The sequence below is a fragment of the Zalophus californianus genome, chromosome 10, assembly GCF_009762305.2.
Source record: "Zalophus californianus isolate mZalCal1 chromosome 10, mZalCal1.pri.v2, whole genome shotgun sequence".
NCBI lineage: Eukaryota > Metazoa > Chordata > Mammalia > Carnivora > Otariidae > Zalophus > Zalophus californianus.
Genome location: NC_045604.1, coordinates 60,606,912 through 60,625,841, shown reverse-complemented (window position 1 = coordinate 60,625,841; position 18,930 = coordinate 60,606,912). Strand labels below are relative to the sequence as shown.

Below are 18,930 nucleotides of genomic sequence, written 5' to 3'. Positions count from 1 at the left end.
AAAAATCATAAACAATGACCAAATGAGATTTATTCCAGGGATACAAAGATGGCTCAACATCTGCAAATCAATCAGTATGATACACCACATTAACAAAATGAAAAGTTAAAATCATATGATCATCTCAATAGATGCAGAAAAGACATTTAACAAAATCATATGTATTTATGACCCCCCCAAAAAATCAACAAAGTGGGTATAAAGGGAATGCATGTCAACGTACTAAAGGCCACATATGATAAGCCCACAGCTTACACCATACTTAGTGAGATTGCCAGAGGCAGGCATTGGGGGTGGGGTTGGGGGCAAATGGATGGAGGCAATCAAAAGGTACAAACTTCCTCTTATTAAATAAGTAAACATGGAGATGTAATGTATGGCATGGTGGCTCTAATTATAGTTAACAATATTCTACTGCATATTTGAAAGTTGCTGTAAGAGTAACTCTGCCAACCTTAAGATATCAGAAATGTTAGATTACCTAACAAAGATTTGGAAAATTTAAACAAAAATTTGAATAAGTAGATTTGATAAAATTAAATCTCACAAAGATTTAAAATAATTCTTCAATGAGCAATCATAATCATGCTTCAAATAAATAAAAAACTATAAAGCTTCAGTAAAGAAATAGAAATTCTCAGCAAATGAATATAAGATATAAAAGCTCACCAAGTAGAAATTTTAAAACTGAAAATTACAATAGCTGTATGAAAAAACTTAGTGGATGGGCTCAACAACAAAATGGATGGGACAGAAGTAAGAATCAATGAAATGGAAGATAGAACAACATAGATTACCTAATCTGAACAACACAGAGGAAATAGTCTGACAAAAATGAACAACAGCCTCTGAGACTTGTTGAGACTGTAACAAAAGACCTACATGGTGTCATCAGAGTCCTGAAGGAGAGGAAATGTTAGGGCAAAAGAGTACTCAAAGAAATAATGGCTGAAAACTTCCCAAACATAACACAAGACATAGACCTACAGACTCAAGGAGCTGAGAGAACACCAAACAGGATACATTAATACAATGAAATCCACACCAAGATACATCATAATTAAAGTTTTAAAAATTACAGACAACAACAACAAAAAATGAAAGCTTTCAGAGAAAAATGACTCCTTTACCAGAAGGAGAAAAACAGTTCAAATGACCACAGATTTCTCATCAGAAACCATGGAAATCAGAAAGAAAGGACATAAAATTTTTCAGTGCTGAAAGAAAGTAATTGTCCAGCCAGAATCCTGTGTCCAGCAGACATTTCCTTGAGAAATAAAGGTAAAATAAAAACTTTCTCAGATGAAGGAAAACTAAGAGAATTTGTCACCAGCTTACTTACTTTAACAGAACGGGCAAAGGTAGTTTTCTAAATTGAAAGGAAACAATAAGAGAAGGAAACTTGAAATATCAGAAAAGAAGAAAAACACGGTAAGCAAGCATGTGGGCAAATCAGTGGTTTTTCCTTCTCTTCAACTTTCTAAATCATTTGATTATTGAAGAAAAAGTACAACAAATTTTGATGTGGTTATAAATACATGTAGAATAATTGCTTAGGAAAGATTATAAACTGGAGATTAAAGGGACATGACAGAATGCAAGATTTTTATCTTCACTCAAACTGGTAAAATGATGACACACCAGGAGGCTGTGATAAGTTTTGTGTATGTAATGTAATTTCAACTTCAACTATGAAAATCTATACAAAGTGATACCCTGAAAAATACTTAGATAAATCAAAATAGAGTTCTAAGATAATGTTAATACAACCCACAGAAAGGGAAAGAAAGAAAGAAAAGAAAGAAAGAAAGAAGAAAGAAAGAAAGAAAGAAAGAAAGAAAGAAAGAAAGAAAGAAAGAAAGAAAGAAAGAAAGAAAGAAGAAAGAAAGAAAGAAAGAAAGAGAAAAAGAAAGAGAAAAAGAGAAAGGAAAGGAAGGACAAAAAAGGAAGGAAGGAGAAAGAAAGAAAGAAAGAAAGAAAGAAAGAAAGAAAGAAAGAAAGAAAGAGAAAGAAGGAAAGAAAGAAAAGAAAGAAAGAAAGAAAGAAAGAGAAAGAAAGAAAGAAAGAAAGAAAAAGAAGAAAAGAAAGAAAAAACAAGAAAGGAAGAAAGAAAAACAGAAAGAAGGAGGGAGGGAGGGAGGAAGGAAAGAAAACACAGAGAACAGTATGCCATACATAGGGCATAAATATATATATATATGCCATATATAAATATATATATATTTATCAGATTATACATATGTGTGTTATATATTATTTATCAAAAAACAAAAAATAAAATATCAGACCTAAGCCTTAGCCTATCAACAATTACATTAAATGTAAATTGTCTAATACACCAATTAAAAGAGGTTGGCATAGTGGACAAAAAGCATGACCCAACTACATGTTTTCTACAAGAAGTTCAATTCAAATGTAATAATATAGGCAGATTGAAAATGAGAAGATAGAAAAAGATATATCATGCAGTGTTTAAGCAAAAGAAAGCTGGAATAGGTTTATTAATTTCACACAAAACAGACTTCACCACAAGGAACAGTATAGGAGTAAAGAAGGGTATTGAATAAACAGTTTAATCAAACTTAAGTCTGTAAGTACCTAACAAGAGGGCATCAAGATACATGAGACAAAATGGATAGAACTGAATGAAAAATTAGACAACTCCCCTATTACAACTGAAGGCTTTGACACTCTTTTAACAATAATTGATAGATCAAGGAGGAAAAAATCAGTAAAAATGTGGATAGTGTGAACAGCACCATCAGTCAACTTGATATAATTGGCATTTATAGGATATTCCAACCAACGACAGCAGAACACAGACTCTTGTCAGGCTCATATGAAACATTTACCGAGACACACCAAATTGTGGGCAGTATAATACAGCAGAATAAACTTAAAAGCATAGAAATTATATAAAGTATGTTCTCCAACCATAATAGAATCAAATGAGAAATCAGTAATAGAAAGCTAACAAGAAAATCTATAAATAGTTTCATATGAAACATATTCTGCATAATCAATGTGTCAACATGGAAGTCTCAAGGAAAATTTAAAAAGTAACCAAATGAAAATACAACATGTTAAGATTGGTGGGACATTGCTAATGTAGCGCTAAGAAGGAAATTTATAACCTAAATATATACATTACAAAAGAGGAAATGTTTCAGATCAGTAATTTGTACTCTCAACTCAAGAACCTAGAAAAAGAAGAGTAAAATGAACCGGAAGCAAATAGAAGGAAGGAAATGAGGATAAGTGCATAAATCAATGAAATTTGAAACAGAAAAAAAAGATAAAATCAATGAAACAAAGAGCTGCGTCATTTGTTTGTTTAAAGATTAATACAATCGACAAATCTATAGTAAGGCTGACAAAGAAAAAAGAGAGAAGACATAAATTACCATTTTCAGGAATGAACTGGGAAATTAGCACAAACCCTGCAGACATCAAAAGGTTAAAAGAATACTACAAAGCACTCTGCACATATAATTTTAAAACTTAGACAGAATGGATCAATTCCTTAAAAAACAAAAACTGTCATACCTCAGTCAATGTGAAACATAATTTGAATAATGTGAAAACTATTAAGAAAATTTAGTTCATAATTTAAAAATTTCTAAAAAAGAAATCTCCAGGTCTGTATGGCTTCACTGGAGAATTCTACCAAATATTTTTGAAAAGAATTAATGTTGATTTATATAATCTCTTCCAGAAGACAGAAGAGGTGGAAACCCTGCCCATTAATTTTATGAAGATAGTATTACCTTGCTACCAAAACCAGAAAAAGAAAATAAAATACAAAAGAACACTACAGACAAATATTTCATAAATATAGTTGCAAAAGTTCTTAGCAAAATTTTAACAATATATGAAAATAATTACAGACCATGACCAACTGGGTTTATTTCAGTCATGCAGGCCAGTTAAATATGCAAAAATTAATCAATGGATTCCACCATTATAATAGGCTAAAAAAAATCACATAATTATATCAATCAATACAGTATGGTTTTTAGACAAACTTAAACACTCATAACAAAAAATTGACTCAAAAGTAGGAATAAAAGAGAATGAAAATTCCCTCAACTTGATAAAGATCATTTATTTACAAAACAAAATACAGCTTGCATTGTACATAATGGTAAAGACTGCATATTTTACCCAGAAGATTAGGAGTAAGACAAGGATTTATTCAAAATAATGCTGTAAGTTCTAGACAGGACAATGAGACAAAATGAAATCAAAGATGTACATATCAAAAAGGAAGAAATTATGGGGCGCCTGGGTGGCTCAGTCATTAAGCATCTGCCTTCGGCTCAGGTCATGATCCCAGGGTCCTGGGATCGAGCCCTGCACTGGGCTCCCTGCTCTGCAGGAAGCCTCCTTCTCCCTCTCCCACTCCCCCTGCTTGTGTTCCCTCTCTAGCTGTCTTTCTCTCTCTGTGTCAGATAAATAAACAAATAATTTTTTAAAAAAGAAGAAATTAAAATCCTTTTCCTATTTGCAAATAATATGATTTTCTACATAGAATATCTCAAGGAATCTACAAAAAAGCTCCTGTCGCCAAAAATTGAATCCAACAGGTTTACAGGATATACCATAAATATGCCAGTCAATTGTATTTCTATATGTTAAAAAAGACCATGTAGATGCTGAAATTAAAAATATACTACCATTTACAAGCACTCAAAAATTAAATGCTTAGGTATAAATCTGATAAAATTTGTACAGGACTTGTATTCTGAAACAGTAAAATACTGATAGAAGAAATCAAAGAAGACATAAATACATAGAGAGACATACTATATTCATAGACTTGAAGACAGAACCTTATGAAGATGTCAGTTCTCCTCAAACTGATATAAAAGTTTAACACAACTTCTATCAAAATCACAAAAAGATTATTTTGTAGATATAGGCAAGATAATTCTAAAATTTATATGGAAAACAAAGGAAATAGAATAAAACACTTTTGAAAAAGAAGAATAATGAGAGAGGACTTTATTACATATTTATATTACATAATCCAGACTTATAACTATAATAATCAATACTGTTTGGTATTGGTGGAGGGGAAACAGAGATCAATGAAACAGAATAGAGAACCTACAAAGAGACCCATACCAATAAGCCCAATGGATTTTTGACAAAGGTAGAAAAGCAATTTAATTGAAGAAAGATCTACTTTTAAACAAGTGGTGATGGAGCAATTTGACATTAAGAGGCAATTAAAAAGAAAAACCTCAACCTAAGTCTCACACTTTATGCAAACATTAACACAAAATGGATCATGGACTTAAATATAAAATTGAAACCAAAAAACATTTAGTAAATTAAGTAAGAAATTTTGGGGTATCTAGGGCTAGGCAAAGAGTTCTTAGATTTGATATCAAAAACATTACATATAAAAGAAAGCTTGATAAATTGGATTTCATAAAAGTTGAATACCTTTGTTCTGCCAAAGACCTTGTTAAAAGAGTGAAAACATGGGCACCTGGGTGGCTCAGTCAGTCAAGTGTCCAACTCTTGCTTTTGTCTCAGGTCATGACCTCATGGGTCAGGGGATGGAGCCCTATAGTAGGCTCTGTGCTCAGGAAGGCATCTGCTTCAGAATTCTCTCCCTCTGCCCCTCCCCTCCTATCTAAAATAAATAAAGAAATGTTTTAAAAAATTAAAAAATAAAAGATAATAAAAGGGTGAAAGACAAGCTATAGAATGAAAGGAAGTATTTGCAAGCCACATCTCCAAGATTCTAGTATCTAGAATATGTAAAGAACTCTGAAAATCAACAGTTAAAAAAAACCAAACAATCCAATTAGAAAATAAACCAAAGACATGAAGAGACATTTCACCAAAAAGGATATACCTACATCAAATAAGCATATGAAAACATGCTGCATCATTAGCCATCAAGAAGATGCAAATTAAAATGACAGTGAACTGTTGCCACATAACTTGTCAGAATGGCTGTGGAAAATAGACACTATGGAAGATGATTTGGCCATTTCTTAAAAAAAAAAAAAAAAATCATATGACCCAGCAACTGCAGTTGCAGGGATTTATTCCAGAGAAATAAAAAACTTATATTCCTACAAAAATCTCCCCAGAAATGTTTATAGCTTCTACATCTTTATCCATAATAGCCAAAACTGACAAATATGCCCTTCTACAGGTGAATGATTAAACAAACTGGTACACCCATACTACAGTGTAATACTCAGCAATAAAAAGGAATGAACTTTTGATATGTGCAACAACTTGGGTGAATCTCCAGTGACATGCTGAGTAAGTGAAAAACAAAGTCAGTGTCAAAAGATTGCATACTGTATGACTCCATTTAATAATACTCTTAAAATGACAAAGTTGTAGAAAGGGAGAATAGATTCATGGTTGCCAGGAGTTAAGAATAGTTGATTGTGACTATAAAAGAGGATCATGAGGGACACTTACAGTGATGGAGATGTTCTATAGCTTCACTGTATCAGTGCCAATTTCCTGGTTGTGATATTGTACTATAGTTTTGCAAAATGTTATCTTTTGGTGGAAATTGTGTAAAGGATACATGAGATCTCTCGGTATTACCTCTTACAACTGTGTATGAATCTATAATTATCTAGAAATTTAAAAGTTTAAGAAAAACTTAGTTATAAATCTAAAAATCATGTGTAGAATATCTGTATGAGGAAAACTAAAACTCTGATGGAAGAAATCAAGAAAGAACTAAATAAATGAAGAGAAAATCCACATTCATGGATAGGAAGATTCAATACTGCTGGGATATCAGTTTTTCCCAAATGGATGTATAGATGCAATGGAATCCCAATCAAAACTCCAGCAAATTATTTCATGGTTATAAACAAATTGATTCTAAAACGTATATGAAGAGGTAAAAGATACGAAATAGCTGACATAATTTTGAAAGAGGAGAACAGATTTGGAGGACTGACTTTAAGACTTGCTATAAAAGTATAGTAATCAAGGCAGTGTGGTATTGGTGAAAGAATAGACAGATCAATGGAACAGAATAGAGATCCATGTAGATATAGTCAACTGTTCCTTGACAAAAGAGCAAAGGCAATACAATGAAACAAAGATAGTCCTTTTAACAAACAAATAGTGCAGAGACAACTGGATATCCACCTGCAATAATAATAATAATAATTAATAATAATAAATCTAGACACAGACCTTACACCCTTCAGAAAACTCAAAATGGATCACAGAACTTAAAAGCAAAATGTAAAACTACAAACATTCTAGAAGATAACATAGGAGAAAACCTTGATGACCTTTGGTATGGCAAGGACTTTTGAGATCCAACACCAAAGCCATGATCAATTAAAGATATTATTGATAAGTTGGACATTATTAAAATTAAAGACTTCTGTGAAAGACAATGTCAAGAGAATGAGAAGATAAGCCATAGCCTAGAAGAAAATAGTAGCAAAAGACACATCTGATAAAGGACTGTTATCCAAAATATACAAAGAACTCTTAAAACTCAACAATAAGAAAACAAACAACCTGATTAAAAAATGAGCCAAAGACTTTAACAGATACTTCACCAAGGAAGATATACAAATGGCAAATAAGCATGTGAAAAGATGTTCCACATCATATGTCATCAAAAAATGTAAATTAAAACAAGATACCACTATATACCTGTTAGAGCGGCCAAAATCCAGAACAGTGGTAATACCAAATGCTGACAAGGATGAGGAGCAATAGGAAGTCTCATTCATTGCTGGTGGGAATGCAAAATGGTACGGCCACTTTGGAAGATGGGTTGGTGATTTCTTATAAAATTAAACATGCACTTACCCTACAATCACGCAGTTACATTCCATTGTATTTACTCAAAGGAACTGTAAACTTACATACACACAAAACCTGCACACAGATGTTTACAGCAGCTTTATTCATAATTGCCAAAACCTGGAACATGTCCTTCATATTAGTTAGCTCGGGCTTAGTTGCCATAAACTGGATAGCTTATAATAGCAGAAATTTATTTTTCACAGTTCTGGAGACTGGAAGTCCGAGATCAGGGTGCCAGCATGGTTGGGTTCTGGTAAGAGCCCTCTTCCAGGCTATAGACTGCTCACTTTTTGTATCCTCACATGATAGAAAGAAGGTTAGGGAGTTCTCTGCCCTGTTCTTGTATTTATTCTTCTGCTTAAGCTTTGTTGAGGTATACTTGACAAATAAAAATTGTATATATTTAAGGTGTACAATGTGATCTTGTGATATGTATATACATTGTGAAATGATTATTACAATCAAGCTAATTAGCATATCTGTTGCTTCACATGGTTATCATTATATGTTGTGATAACACTTAAGATATACTCTTGTAGCAAATTTCAAGTATACGATACAGTACTATTAGCGATAGTAACCATGCTATACACTAGCTCTCCAGAGTTTATTCATAGTGTATAACTGAAACTTGGTGCCCTTTGGTCAATATGTTTCCATTCTCACACCTCCCACCCTCTAGTACCTAGCAGCTACCATTCTATTCTCTGCTTTTATGAGTTCAACTTTTTTAGATTCCACATGTAAGTGAGGCCATGCACTATTTGTCTTTTTTGTGTCTGGCTTATTTCGCTTATCATAATGTTCTCCATTTTCACCTGTGTCATTACAAATGGCAGGATTTCCTTCCTTTTTTTTTTAAGGCTGATTACTATCATACCTTTTCTTTATTATCTATTAGTATACACTTAGGTTGTTTCCATGGTTTGGCTATTGTGAATGATGCTGCAATAAACACGGGAGTGAAAATACCTCTTTGCAGTACTGATTTTATTTCTGTTGGGTGTATACCCAGAAAAGGGATTGCTGGATCATATGGTAGTTTTATTTTTAATTTTTTGAGGAATCTCCATGCTGTTTTCCCTATTTTCTGTACCAACTTACATTCCCACTAACAGTGTACAAGGGTTCCCTTTTCTCCACATCCTTGAAAAGACTTGTTATATTTTATTTATTCATTTTATAATAGCCATCCTAACAGATGTGAGGTGATAATCTCATTGTGGTTTTGATTTGCATTTCTCTGATGATTGAGAGCCTTTTCTTTTCTTCTTATTTTTTAAAGATTTTATTTGAGAGAGAGAGTGCACAGAAGGAGAGGGAGAAGCAGACTCCCTACTGAGCAGAAAGCCCCACTCTCTGCAAGAACCTTTCCATATACTTGCTGACCATTTGTATGTCTTCTTTAGAAAATTGTCTATTCTGGTCCTTTGCGCCTATTTTAGTTAAGTTCTTTTTTTTTTTTCTGTTGAGATGTATGAGTCTTATATATTTTGGATATTGACCCCTTGTGAGATATATAGTTTGTAGATGTTTTCTCCCAGGAAATATATTTTGTGTTCATTCTGTTCATTCTTAGCTCTGTTGTTCAGATGCTTTTTAGCTTGATATATTTCCACTTACTATTTTTGCTTTTGTTACCTAAGCTTTTGGTATCACACACAGAAATTTATTGCCAAGGCCAATATCAAGGAAGTTTTTCCCTATGTTTTCTTCAAGGATTTTTATGGTTTCAGGTCATATATTCAAATCTTTAATCCATTTTGAGTTGATATTCATGTATGGTATGATATAGGGATCTAACTTCATTCTTTTGCATGTGACTATCTAGTTTCCCAAGCATTGAAGAGTCTATCCTTTCCCCATTGTGTTTCTTGGCACCCTCAAGCAATGTAATAATATTCAGTGCTAAGAAAGAAATGAGCTATCAAGCCATGAAAAGACATGGAAGAAATTTAAATGCATATTACTAAGTGTAGAAGTCAATCTGAAAAGGCTATATACTGCATGATTCCAACTATATGACATTCTGAAAAGGGCAAAACTATGGAGACAATAAAGAGAACAGTAGTTGACAGAGGTTAGAGGAAACAATGAGATGAATAGGTGGAGCATAGAGGATTTTCAGGGCAGTGAAACTACTCTGCATGATACAATATGGTGGATACATGCCGTTATAAATTTGTCCAAACCCACAGAATGTAGAACACTGAGAGTGAACCATAATATAAACTAGGGACTCTGGGTGATAATGATGTGTCAATGTAAGTTCATCAATTGTAACAGATGTAGGACTGGGATGTTGATACCGTGAAGGGCTATGCATATGTGAGGGCAGGAGGTATATGGGAAATTTCTGCACTTTCTGCTCAATATCATGTGAACCTAAAACTTCTCTAGAAAATAAAGTCTGTTTTTAAAAGGTTTAATTAAAATATGAAATTGCCAAAATGTAGTTGTAGGCCACATGTAATTACTTTTCATCTCTGAATATATTAACTTCATTGACCAAATGTGGCAAAGTAGAAATGTTTAAATATAAATATCATCTACAACAGGACACATCTATTTATTTATATAGTATTACTCTTATTTTTCAAAATGGAGACTTTCTAATTTAAAAGGTACTGTTCAAAATTTACATTTTTAATTTTATTTAACAATTATTTATTAGAAGTCTGATTATTTTACAAGACATTCTTAATCCAAAGACATCAAATGATGCTTAGTTTTATAGTATTGAAACTATAAAGCTTGTTTGGATAGCAATGACAGCTCAAGAATTCCAATAAGTAGCTCAAAATACAGGAAGGAAGATTCCAAAATGTTAAGGAACACTGTATTCTGAGTTTGGTCTTTGAGAAATTCAATTCAAATCCTGACTTGTAGTTCTTGAGACTCTACCAGGTACTGTGCTCAAGTCCTTGAGGATTTTATACTCTAGTGATATGTGTATAGATACTATCTGTTCAACATGGTAAGTTGTAATGGAAGAATGGATATGGTGCCATGAGATCCCAGGGGAGGAACAGGTGCAACAGGAGGTGAGGAAGATAATAACCAAGACAGCTTCCAGGAGAAAGGGACACTCGGGCTGTGTCTTAAATGGAGGAAGTTATTCCAACCAGAATGTACAGAGTCTGTAAGCATCATGCTATGTATGGTTAAAGAAGTTCAAGTTGATGTTTTTTACATAGTAAAATCCAGGAGAGGGAAGGGTGGGGTCTGAGGCTGAGAGGTAGAAAGGAGGTAAGCCATGAAGGACCTTGTATGCCGTGCAAGTCTTCAGACTCTATCCAAGCACCAATGAGAAGGCCATTGCAAACTTTTCATTAGGAGAGAGGCATATTTAAATATGCATTTTGGATGGTTCCTTCCTATTTTTGGTTCTGGACATTTTCATTTGTTGTATTTCTGAAAATTTACTATTAAAAGCTGGAGAGGTTTTTAATGGAAAGTTATGTGAAATACCCTATTCTGCAAGAAAAACTCAGTAAATGTTAGTTTACTCTTCCTATTGCAGCTGTAACTGCACAAAAGGAAATTTTTATTTATCAATCAGTACATGTCTTCTTCATCTCATATGTCCCTCATAAACACAATTAGACACCTAGACATGGCCTATGTCTAGTTTTAAAGGGATTATGTTTTCAGAACAAGGATGGTCTCAAATCTCTTCTTTATGCCTAGCAGCTAGCATATAGAATTGATTAATTGATTAATCAATCACTCAATTGTTTCATTTATTGTTGGTAAGTTCCAGTGTATTAGCTGACTGAAAATTCATGGTTATATTTTCACATTTAACACTTTTATTACTTATTTCATTTTTTGTGAGTCTAAAGAATTGTAAAACCAGAAAAATATAATAAAACTTAAAAAATGTTCTTTAAAGGGATCCTCTGTCTCCCTTCTGAGGAAACGTTGCAAACTCACGCTTCTCTTGATTTTTCACAATGTTCTTTATCACAATGAAGGCCACATCAAGGAACCACTTTTCCCTTCCTTTGCCTAATTCCACAGCATTTCCCACATGGACTTATACCATCTCATACACAAGTGGTGTTGCTCAGAACACGATTTGGAAAAAAAAAAAAAAAAGTGCTCTGCTTGATCAGTAATCATCCTGAGTTGTGGGAGAGGGTGGGAAACTGTCCTTAGGGTCATCTCGATATTCTCGTGTCCTCTGATTATTGTCATCTCTGCTGCTTTGCTGTTTCTGCTGCCTTTCTTTAAAGCTTCTTAGGCTTTGAAGAGGCCCAAATCCTTGTTTTGTGTCTGAAGAAATCTTTTTATAGTTGATGGAACTTACACAACAAAGTTTAAAAATCCAGATAAATTGTCATGATCTTAATTAAATATCTGCTTAAAAAACAACCCAGGAGCTCTACCCCAAGCAAAAAGCCTATTTATTTTCCTGAGAGAGAAATATTAAAAAGGTCAGTGTCTTTGCCTCAGGAATATTTGAGCCTCTTCCACTGATTAAGAATTAAAGTTTTTGTTAATGGCTTTAGCAGAACTTAGATTTTTTTTTTTTTTTTGTAGCAGATACAAATCAAAAGTGTAACATTTTGGTTGCTTACAAAGTCCTCATATATCATATGCACAAAAGTTTCACCGTATTTTCCTTTTTGCATGCCACCCATCCAGGTTTAGGGTAGGGATGACTGTAGCTGACCCTTGTAGCTGAGGGCGTGTCCTAATCAGTAGAAGGAACGGGGTTGCAATGGAAGTAATGCAGGCACAGGACAGGGCTTGGTTCAGGCCCGTCTCTCTGCAGCACAGTGGAGTTGGGGAAGCCTCTTCCACTCAGGTCCATGGCAGGCGTGAGGAAATAATACCGATGTCTAAACATCTTTCATTGCTTTGCTTTAATTATGGGTGGAGTGGTAAAGTGATAGCCCTGACATGGGAAAATTATCACTGCCAAAGGTGATTATGGTAGCTGAAAATTATATGCCAGCCAAATATTCTTTGTATGGTAGATACCATCCTTTTGTAAATTGTCTTAGAGAAAGATCTGGAGAGGGAAGCTTGCTGTGAATTCATTCATTCTTTTAACATTTACTGATTAGCTTCTACACATCAGGCACTGCTCTGGGTGTTTGGGATCCGAAGATGAATAACACCCTCTGGCAGGTCGGGTGGGTAGAGGCGGCTTCCTGGAGTCATTATGTATGACCTGAATTTTATGGACTGAGTTGAAATTGGCTGAAGGAAAAAGAGATGGGCACGGAATGGCATCAGCAAAGTCATCGAAATAAGAAACAATACAGCACGTGGGCTGCTATGAGCAGTGTATGAGGAACTGTCTTGCTTGTTTTGCTTGTTCTCGTTTTTCAAATCATAGATTACTGGGATTGCACAGTAATAAAACCTCTACTTCTCCTGCTAAGGAGAGGGAACACCTAATTTTGTAACTGCTCGGGGCTCAAGTTCCCAGTAGCTATAGTCATACAGGTGTTTCTTTTATTTCTTGGGGTTTAAGATATTATTGCATCTCTCAACAAGTTTCACATTGTAGCTATTCAAAAGCTCTTTTGCCTTTTTTTTTAAAGAAAAAACACCAAAAACCAAAAAAAGAAAACAAAAAATTCTCCATTTTACTGCGAGGCCCTCAGAATAAAGATGAATGAAAGTCTAAAGTACTCTGGATATGTACACTTACACAAACCTGTTCATCTATTCATTAAACAAAGGCTGAGTTGCTGCTAGAAATGCACCTTTCTTTCCTACACCCCTCCTGACTGGAATGTACCCTTTTAATTTTGAATTGTAATTCTCAGTGTGGCTATGATAGCACATTTCTCTTTCAGTCTTCTGGTTCCATCAAGATGCTGAAATTTTTTTTCTCTCTCTGGGAGCTAAGGTCTTGCTGTCATACATGCATAATAGGTAAATATGGTGGATTTGGGTATATATTTAACAGCGAAGTAATTCATGATGTTCTAACTTAAAACCATAAGTATATTGGGGTGACCACGCAATAATAAAACCACTATAATAGCATCTCCTAAGTGATATTGACAAGTGGCCCAATCATCCCTTTCATAGCTGAACTGAGAATATGACCATAATAGAAATACTCAAATCTAGGCTAGGAAAAAAAGTTTCCTGAGTTAAATGTAGTTTCAAATTAAGCTTCTTTGTATTTCTTTCTGCTCAGAAAAATAAAAAAGAAGAAAACTTTAAAAAAAAAACTTTCCCTAAAAGCATTTCTAAATCATTTTTCACACTAAGAGAAAATTATAGTCTTGGAACCAATGTTTGGCTCTCTGCAAAAGCATGGAAAATTTCCAGTGGCTGCTCACATATGTTCCCCAAGTTGATGCTCAAGTGTGGAAAATGAGCAAGGTACCTGGAAATAGTGCATAAGATTTGGGTACCTGGAATTCTATTTTGGTCAAGTATCAATACAAACATATATGAAAAACTGAGTCCCCCTTCTCTTTTTTGAAGGGATGACAGTGCCTCAAGACAAGTTAGGTTATAAGGCTGAACATAACACTGTGAAATACATGTGTTCTTGTGAGTGGTCTTCCTTCCTTCCTTCCTTCCTTCCTTCCCTCCCTCAGAGCTGCGTTAGGATCAAGGTGAATCCATCTTCTCACCTGTATGGAAATCAATGGCGGTTGTAAAAGTAACAGTTATAAAAGAACACAAGTGATTCAACACATGAAGTCATTTAAAAAATGCATACATATTTTATTTTTTATTTTTTTAAAAGATTTTTTAAAGTAATCCCTACACACAACGTGGGGTTCAAGCTCACAACCCCAAGATCAAGGGTTGCATGCTCTACTGACTAAGGCAGCCAGGTGCCCCCAAGTTTACTCTGAAGATAGTTCTGAACTATTTTGCATGAAGCAGCAAGAATTATTTAGCCATTGTCAACATCAGTCATATGCTACGTCTCAGGTGCGACGAAGTCAGTCTCCAAGAGAGGTAGAAGTGGAATTTCAGGTCACACAAAATTTCATTCATGCAGCCCTGCTGTAGTTTACTATGTATACAAAGCTATTTTCATACATATTTTTTGCTATTTTATGTAGAAATGAATGATGCTGAAAACTAAATTTAAATAGAAATGAATATTTCAGGTAAATCAAGTCCTCCTCCTGAATCTCCCATTTCTGCTCATATTTTCACCATTCTTTTCATCCACGATGCTCCTGCACTGGAAACCTTGAGTTCTCTTACTGTTCTCCCACTGGCCACCCCCATACCTTATTAGGCACAAAGTCCTGAAGCAAGCCTCTAATTTTGCTTTAGTTCGCTTGTACACTGAACTAGTTCAGTACTTTTCCTTTCAATCCTGGATCTTGAACAGTAGAAATGTTGGCTTCCCTGCTTTCTGTCTGACTGGCCCAAGGCACTCCCACATGTATTGCCAATCGAATTCCTTAAGCTTGTTTTGATAAGGTCATTCTTCGGTTTAAAACCAGACACAACAGAACATACCATGTCTCCCTTTCTCTGCCTGACATATAGAAAAAAAAAATCTAAAATTCTTTTGCCTGGAATTCAAGATCTGCTGAATACACTGTGAATACTTTTATTAGTGTCAAGTTCCTGTTATTCCCAGCACGTAGTATATAGAAAGAATGCAATAGTTTTTATTGCCTATTGCCCCCTTTTTAATTTTGACATAGGCCTTCAGTAACTAAGTTTTGTCTTTTTCGTATATCAAAATCTAGCTCAAACATTACATTTTCTGCAGACCCTCTTTCATTTTATTCTCTATAAAGTGAAAACCTATATTTGCTCATGTTTTTTATTCATCACACATTATCAAACCGTTGCTTTGTTCCAAATGTAGAAAGGTGAATATGTTATCCCACTTCAAGGTACTTACTTGAGGGCTTTATTCAAATAAACAGTTGCAACATTGTATGATCTGTACTACAGTACAGGACTACAGAGATACCAGTTCACTTTCTTTTTTTTAAATTTTTTTATTAACATAGAATGTATTCTTTGTTTCAGGGGTACAGGTCTGTGATTCATCAGTCTTACACAATTCACAGCGCTCACCATGGCACATACCCTTCCCAATGTTTATCACTCAGCCACCCCATCCCTCCCACCCCCCACCACTCCAGCAACCCTCAGTTTGTTTCCTGAGACCAGTTCACTTTCAGTGGAGGTTGCTGTAAACTCAGTGGACAAAAATGAGGGTCAAGGAAAGTTCTATTGTGTAAATAAATCTTGAGTGTCTTGAAAATAGTGGTAAGACATTTTGGTCAAAGAGAATAGTACTATAAAGACATGGAGACTTGAAACACATAGGAGTTTTCAAAAGCTAACAAAAATTTTGGCTTGGCTTGAGAGTAGATAAAAGGACCATCTTACAAACTATTGGTTATGCCATGCTAAGAATTTAGCATGGCATAGTACTTCAAACATAGGTCTGTGTACTTCAAACATAGTGGCCACTCAATAAGCATGTAGTCAATGAACGAATGAATCATCTTATTCACTACAAGTATATTAAACCTTTGTGTTTAAATATTTCATATTAAATAATTTACTAGTTTTCACCTGGGCACACCTTGATATTTGCAACATGGATGGACCTCTATGGGAGTATTGCACTAAATGACATAAGTCAAACAAAGGAAGACAAATGCCGTATGATTTCACTAATATGTGGAATCTTAAAAACAAACAAAGCAGGAACAGACTCAGAGAGTACATCCAGACAACAAACTGGTGGTTGACAGAGGGGAGAGCGGAAGAGGGGAATGGCAAAATGGGTGACGGGAAGTGGAAGATACAGACTTCCAGTTACACAATTAATAAGTCATGGGGAAGAAAAGTATAGCATTGGAAATATAGTCACTGGTATTGTAATAGGGTTGTATGGGGGCAGATGAGAGCTACACTTGTGGTGAGCCTACCCATGACATGTGGACTTGTTGAGTCACTATGTTGTACACCTGAAGCTAGTGTAACATCGTGTGTCAACTATAATAAAAAAAGATATATGCAAAAACATAAAACAAACATTCCTACTAATGTGAGTGCCAGAAGTTAAGAGTTCTTAAAGTTAACATGTATAAACAAATGTTCACAAATATTTGTGTTTTTCTTTTTTCTTTTTCTAGGGTCAGACATTGTTCAGTGGTTAATAAAGAACTTAACTATAGAAGATCCAGGTAAATAAATCATTTTCCCATTGATAGAATTATTTTCTTTGTGGTTTTAAGAAATATGTTTTTCTTAGGGCTAATACGGCAAGCAAGCAAATCTAAAACTATTTACATTTAAACTATGCTTTTCATATTTATACAAATTTTATGGTAGTGAACATAATTTAACTAAAATTTATTTAGTAAGTTTTAACAATTTTTCATATATTTAATGTTCCATTTCATGAACTTTGATTCAGGTGATTGATGACTATAGAATGGGTAAAGTATATGTGTGTTCATAAATAATTGTAGATATAATATACAGCAAGTGATTATAAAGTAATGAAATTTCCCTTCATAAAACACATAAAGGTAAATCTCGTTAATTTATAATTTTCCTTAACTCTATTTTTGCACGAGGTTTGAAAACAATGTTGTTTGTAATTTTTATTTTTTTGATCATGCCTACATGATGTTTTTTAATGCTCTTATTTAAGTCATGGAGCCATTCACTGTGGTAGACAATACGTCTGCTCTGCAGCACTAAGCTAATTTCCAGAGTTTGGGAACAGTTTCCACCAGCCCACATTGAACATTGCCTAGAACAAATTCCTACATATGGAAGGCATTTAATGACTTTTTAAAAATGTCATGTAAGAGCTTTCACATGCAGCAAACAATGTACATCCCTGAAGTGAAAATAAGATGTGTTTTGTTTAGAGAAGATGCTAAGAAAACAAACAAAAAGCTTATAAAATTTGGTATTACAGTGACTGAGAATGACATGGTAGGGAAAGATGACAATACACCAACCACACAACAAACCATCACTTCAATTAGAAAAGAATTCAGCATGGCTTTTGTTCTTGCTTCTGGTGGTTACCACCTTAGAATGGTTTAGAGATAACATTGAAAGGCAGAGTTTTTATTTTTCCTCATTCTGAGCTAACTTTATAAAACCATGTCATCAGAAAATGTAGATGTAATTCAATACATAAATGCCTGTGCCACAGCACCTGCTCAACTGGTACATGAGCTTTTAGAATACCTGTCCTAGCAGGTTAAAAAGGATTAAAACAAGTAAAGATGAAGCACCTACTCCAGCATCATATTGTTACTAAGTGAAAAGAGGAGGTGATTCCCGGGACAAGGAGTCACAGTCTTACCAAGTTCACATTTTAGTCTCAGCTCAGGCTCACTCACACAAAAGCTCCCAGTGCTAAAAGATATAAAATAAAATTTAAAAAAAACCAACAGATTTGCACAGTCATTGACAACCAGGAAACTACTGTTTTACAAAAAATACTGTTGCTCAAAGGGTGAAGTGGATTCAAGAGTATTTCTTGTGAGTTAAGACCAAAAGTGTACTTTAGTAATAGTCTGGGGAGCAAGGAAAAGGTACATGAGAAGCTAGTAAGAAACAGTCATTGTTTATAATTTATACATAAGATATCATTTTAGCTATAACATGTATGAAAAACTGATTTGATTTGCTTGCTCAACAGTTTAAGGAAGTTGTAAAACTTTGTTAGAAGGTATATAGAAAGATAAAATTGATCATATCCAGAAAAGAACATACATGTTCTTTAGTCATATTTATGACTGGCTGAAAAACTAGTTGTTGGTTGGTAGGTTGACTGGTTGGTTTGAATGAACTAGTTCAACCTCTGCAGAGTAAAAGGCTAGATTTTATGAAGAGTGGGAAGCACTGGTGACTATTCTAAAGATATAACAGATTTGCACACAGAAATGCATCAATCTGGCAGCATGGTTTTGAATAAATATGGTCAAGAACATAACTGACATCATGAAAGTAACTCTGATGGCTGCATGTATGAAATCAGTCATAGCATTTTGGAACTGCTCATAAAGAGAGACTAAATAGTTATTATAGTAACAGGTTTAATTTTAACCCTATACATTTTCTGGAAATTTTAAAATAAAAAATAATAAAATAAGCTTCATGCCAGGCTTC

At 34.3% G+C, this 18,930-nt stretch overlaps 1 protein-coding gene across 14 annotated transcripts in view; it reads left to right on the top strand.

Moving 5' to 3' along the window:
- RGS7 (regulator of G protein signaling 7) overlaps window positions 1-18,930 on the top strand; it is a 556,606-nt gene that overhangs the window by 359,526 nt on the left and 178,150 nt on the right. For 12 of the 14 annotated variants that reach the window (XM_027611453.2, XM_027611452.2, XM_027611454.2 and 9 more), the window contains one exon: window positions 16,929-16,979. The exons of the other annotated variants lie outside the window; for them this stretch is intronic. In XM_027611453.2, coding sequence (XP_027467254.2) covers window positions 16,929-16,979 — 51 coding nt within the window. The remainder of the gene's footprint in view (window positions 1-16,928; window positions 16,980-18,930) is intronic. 14 annotated transcript variants of the gene reach the window in all.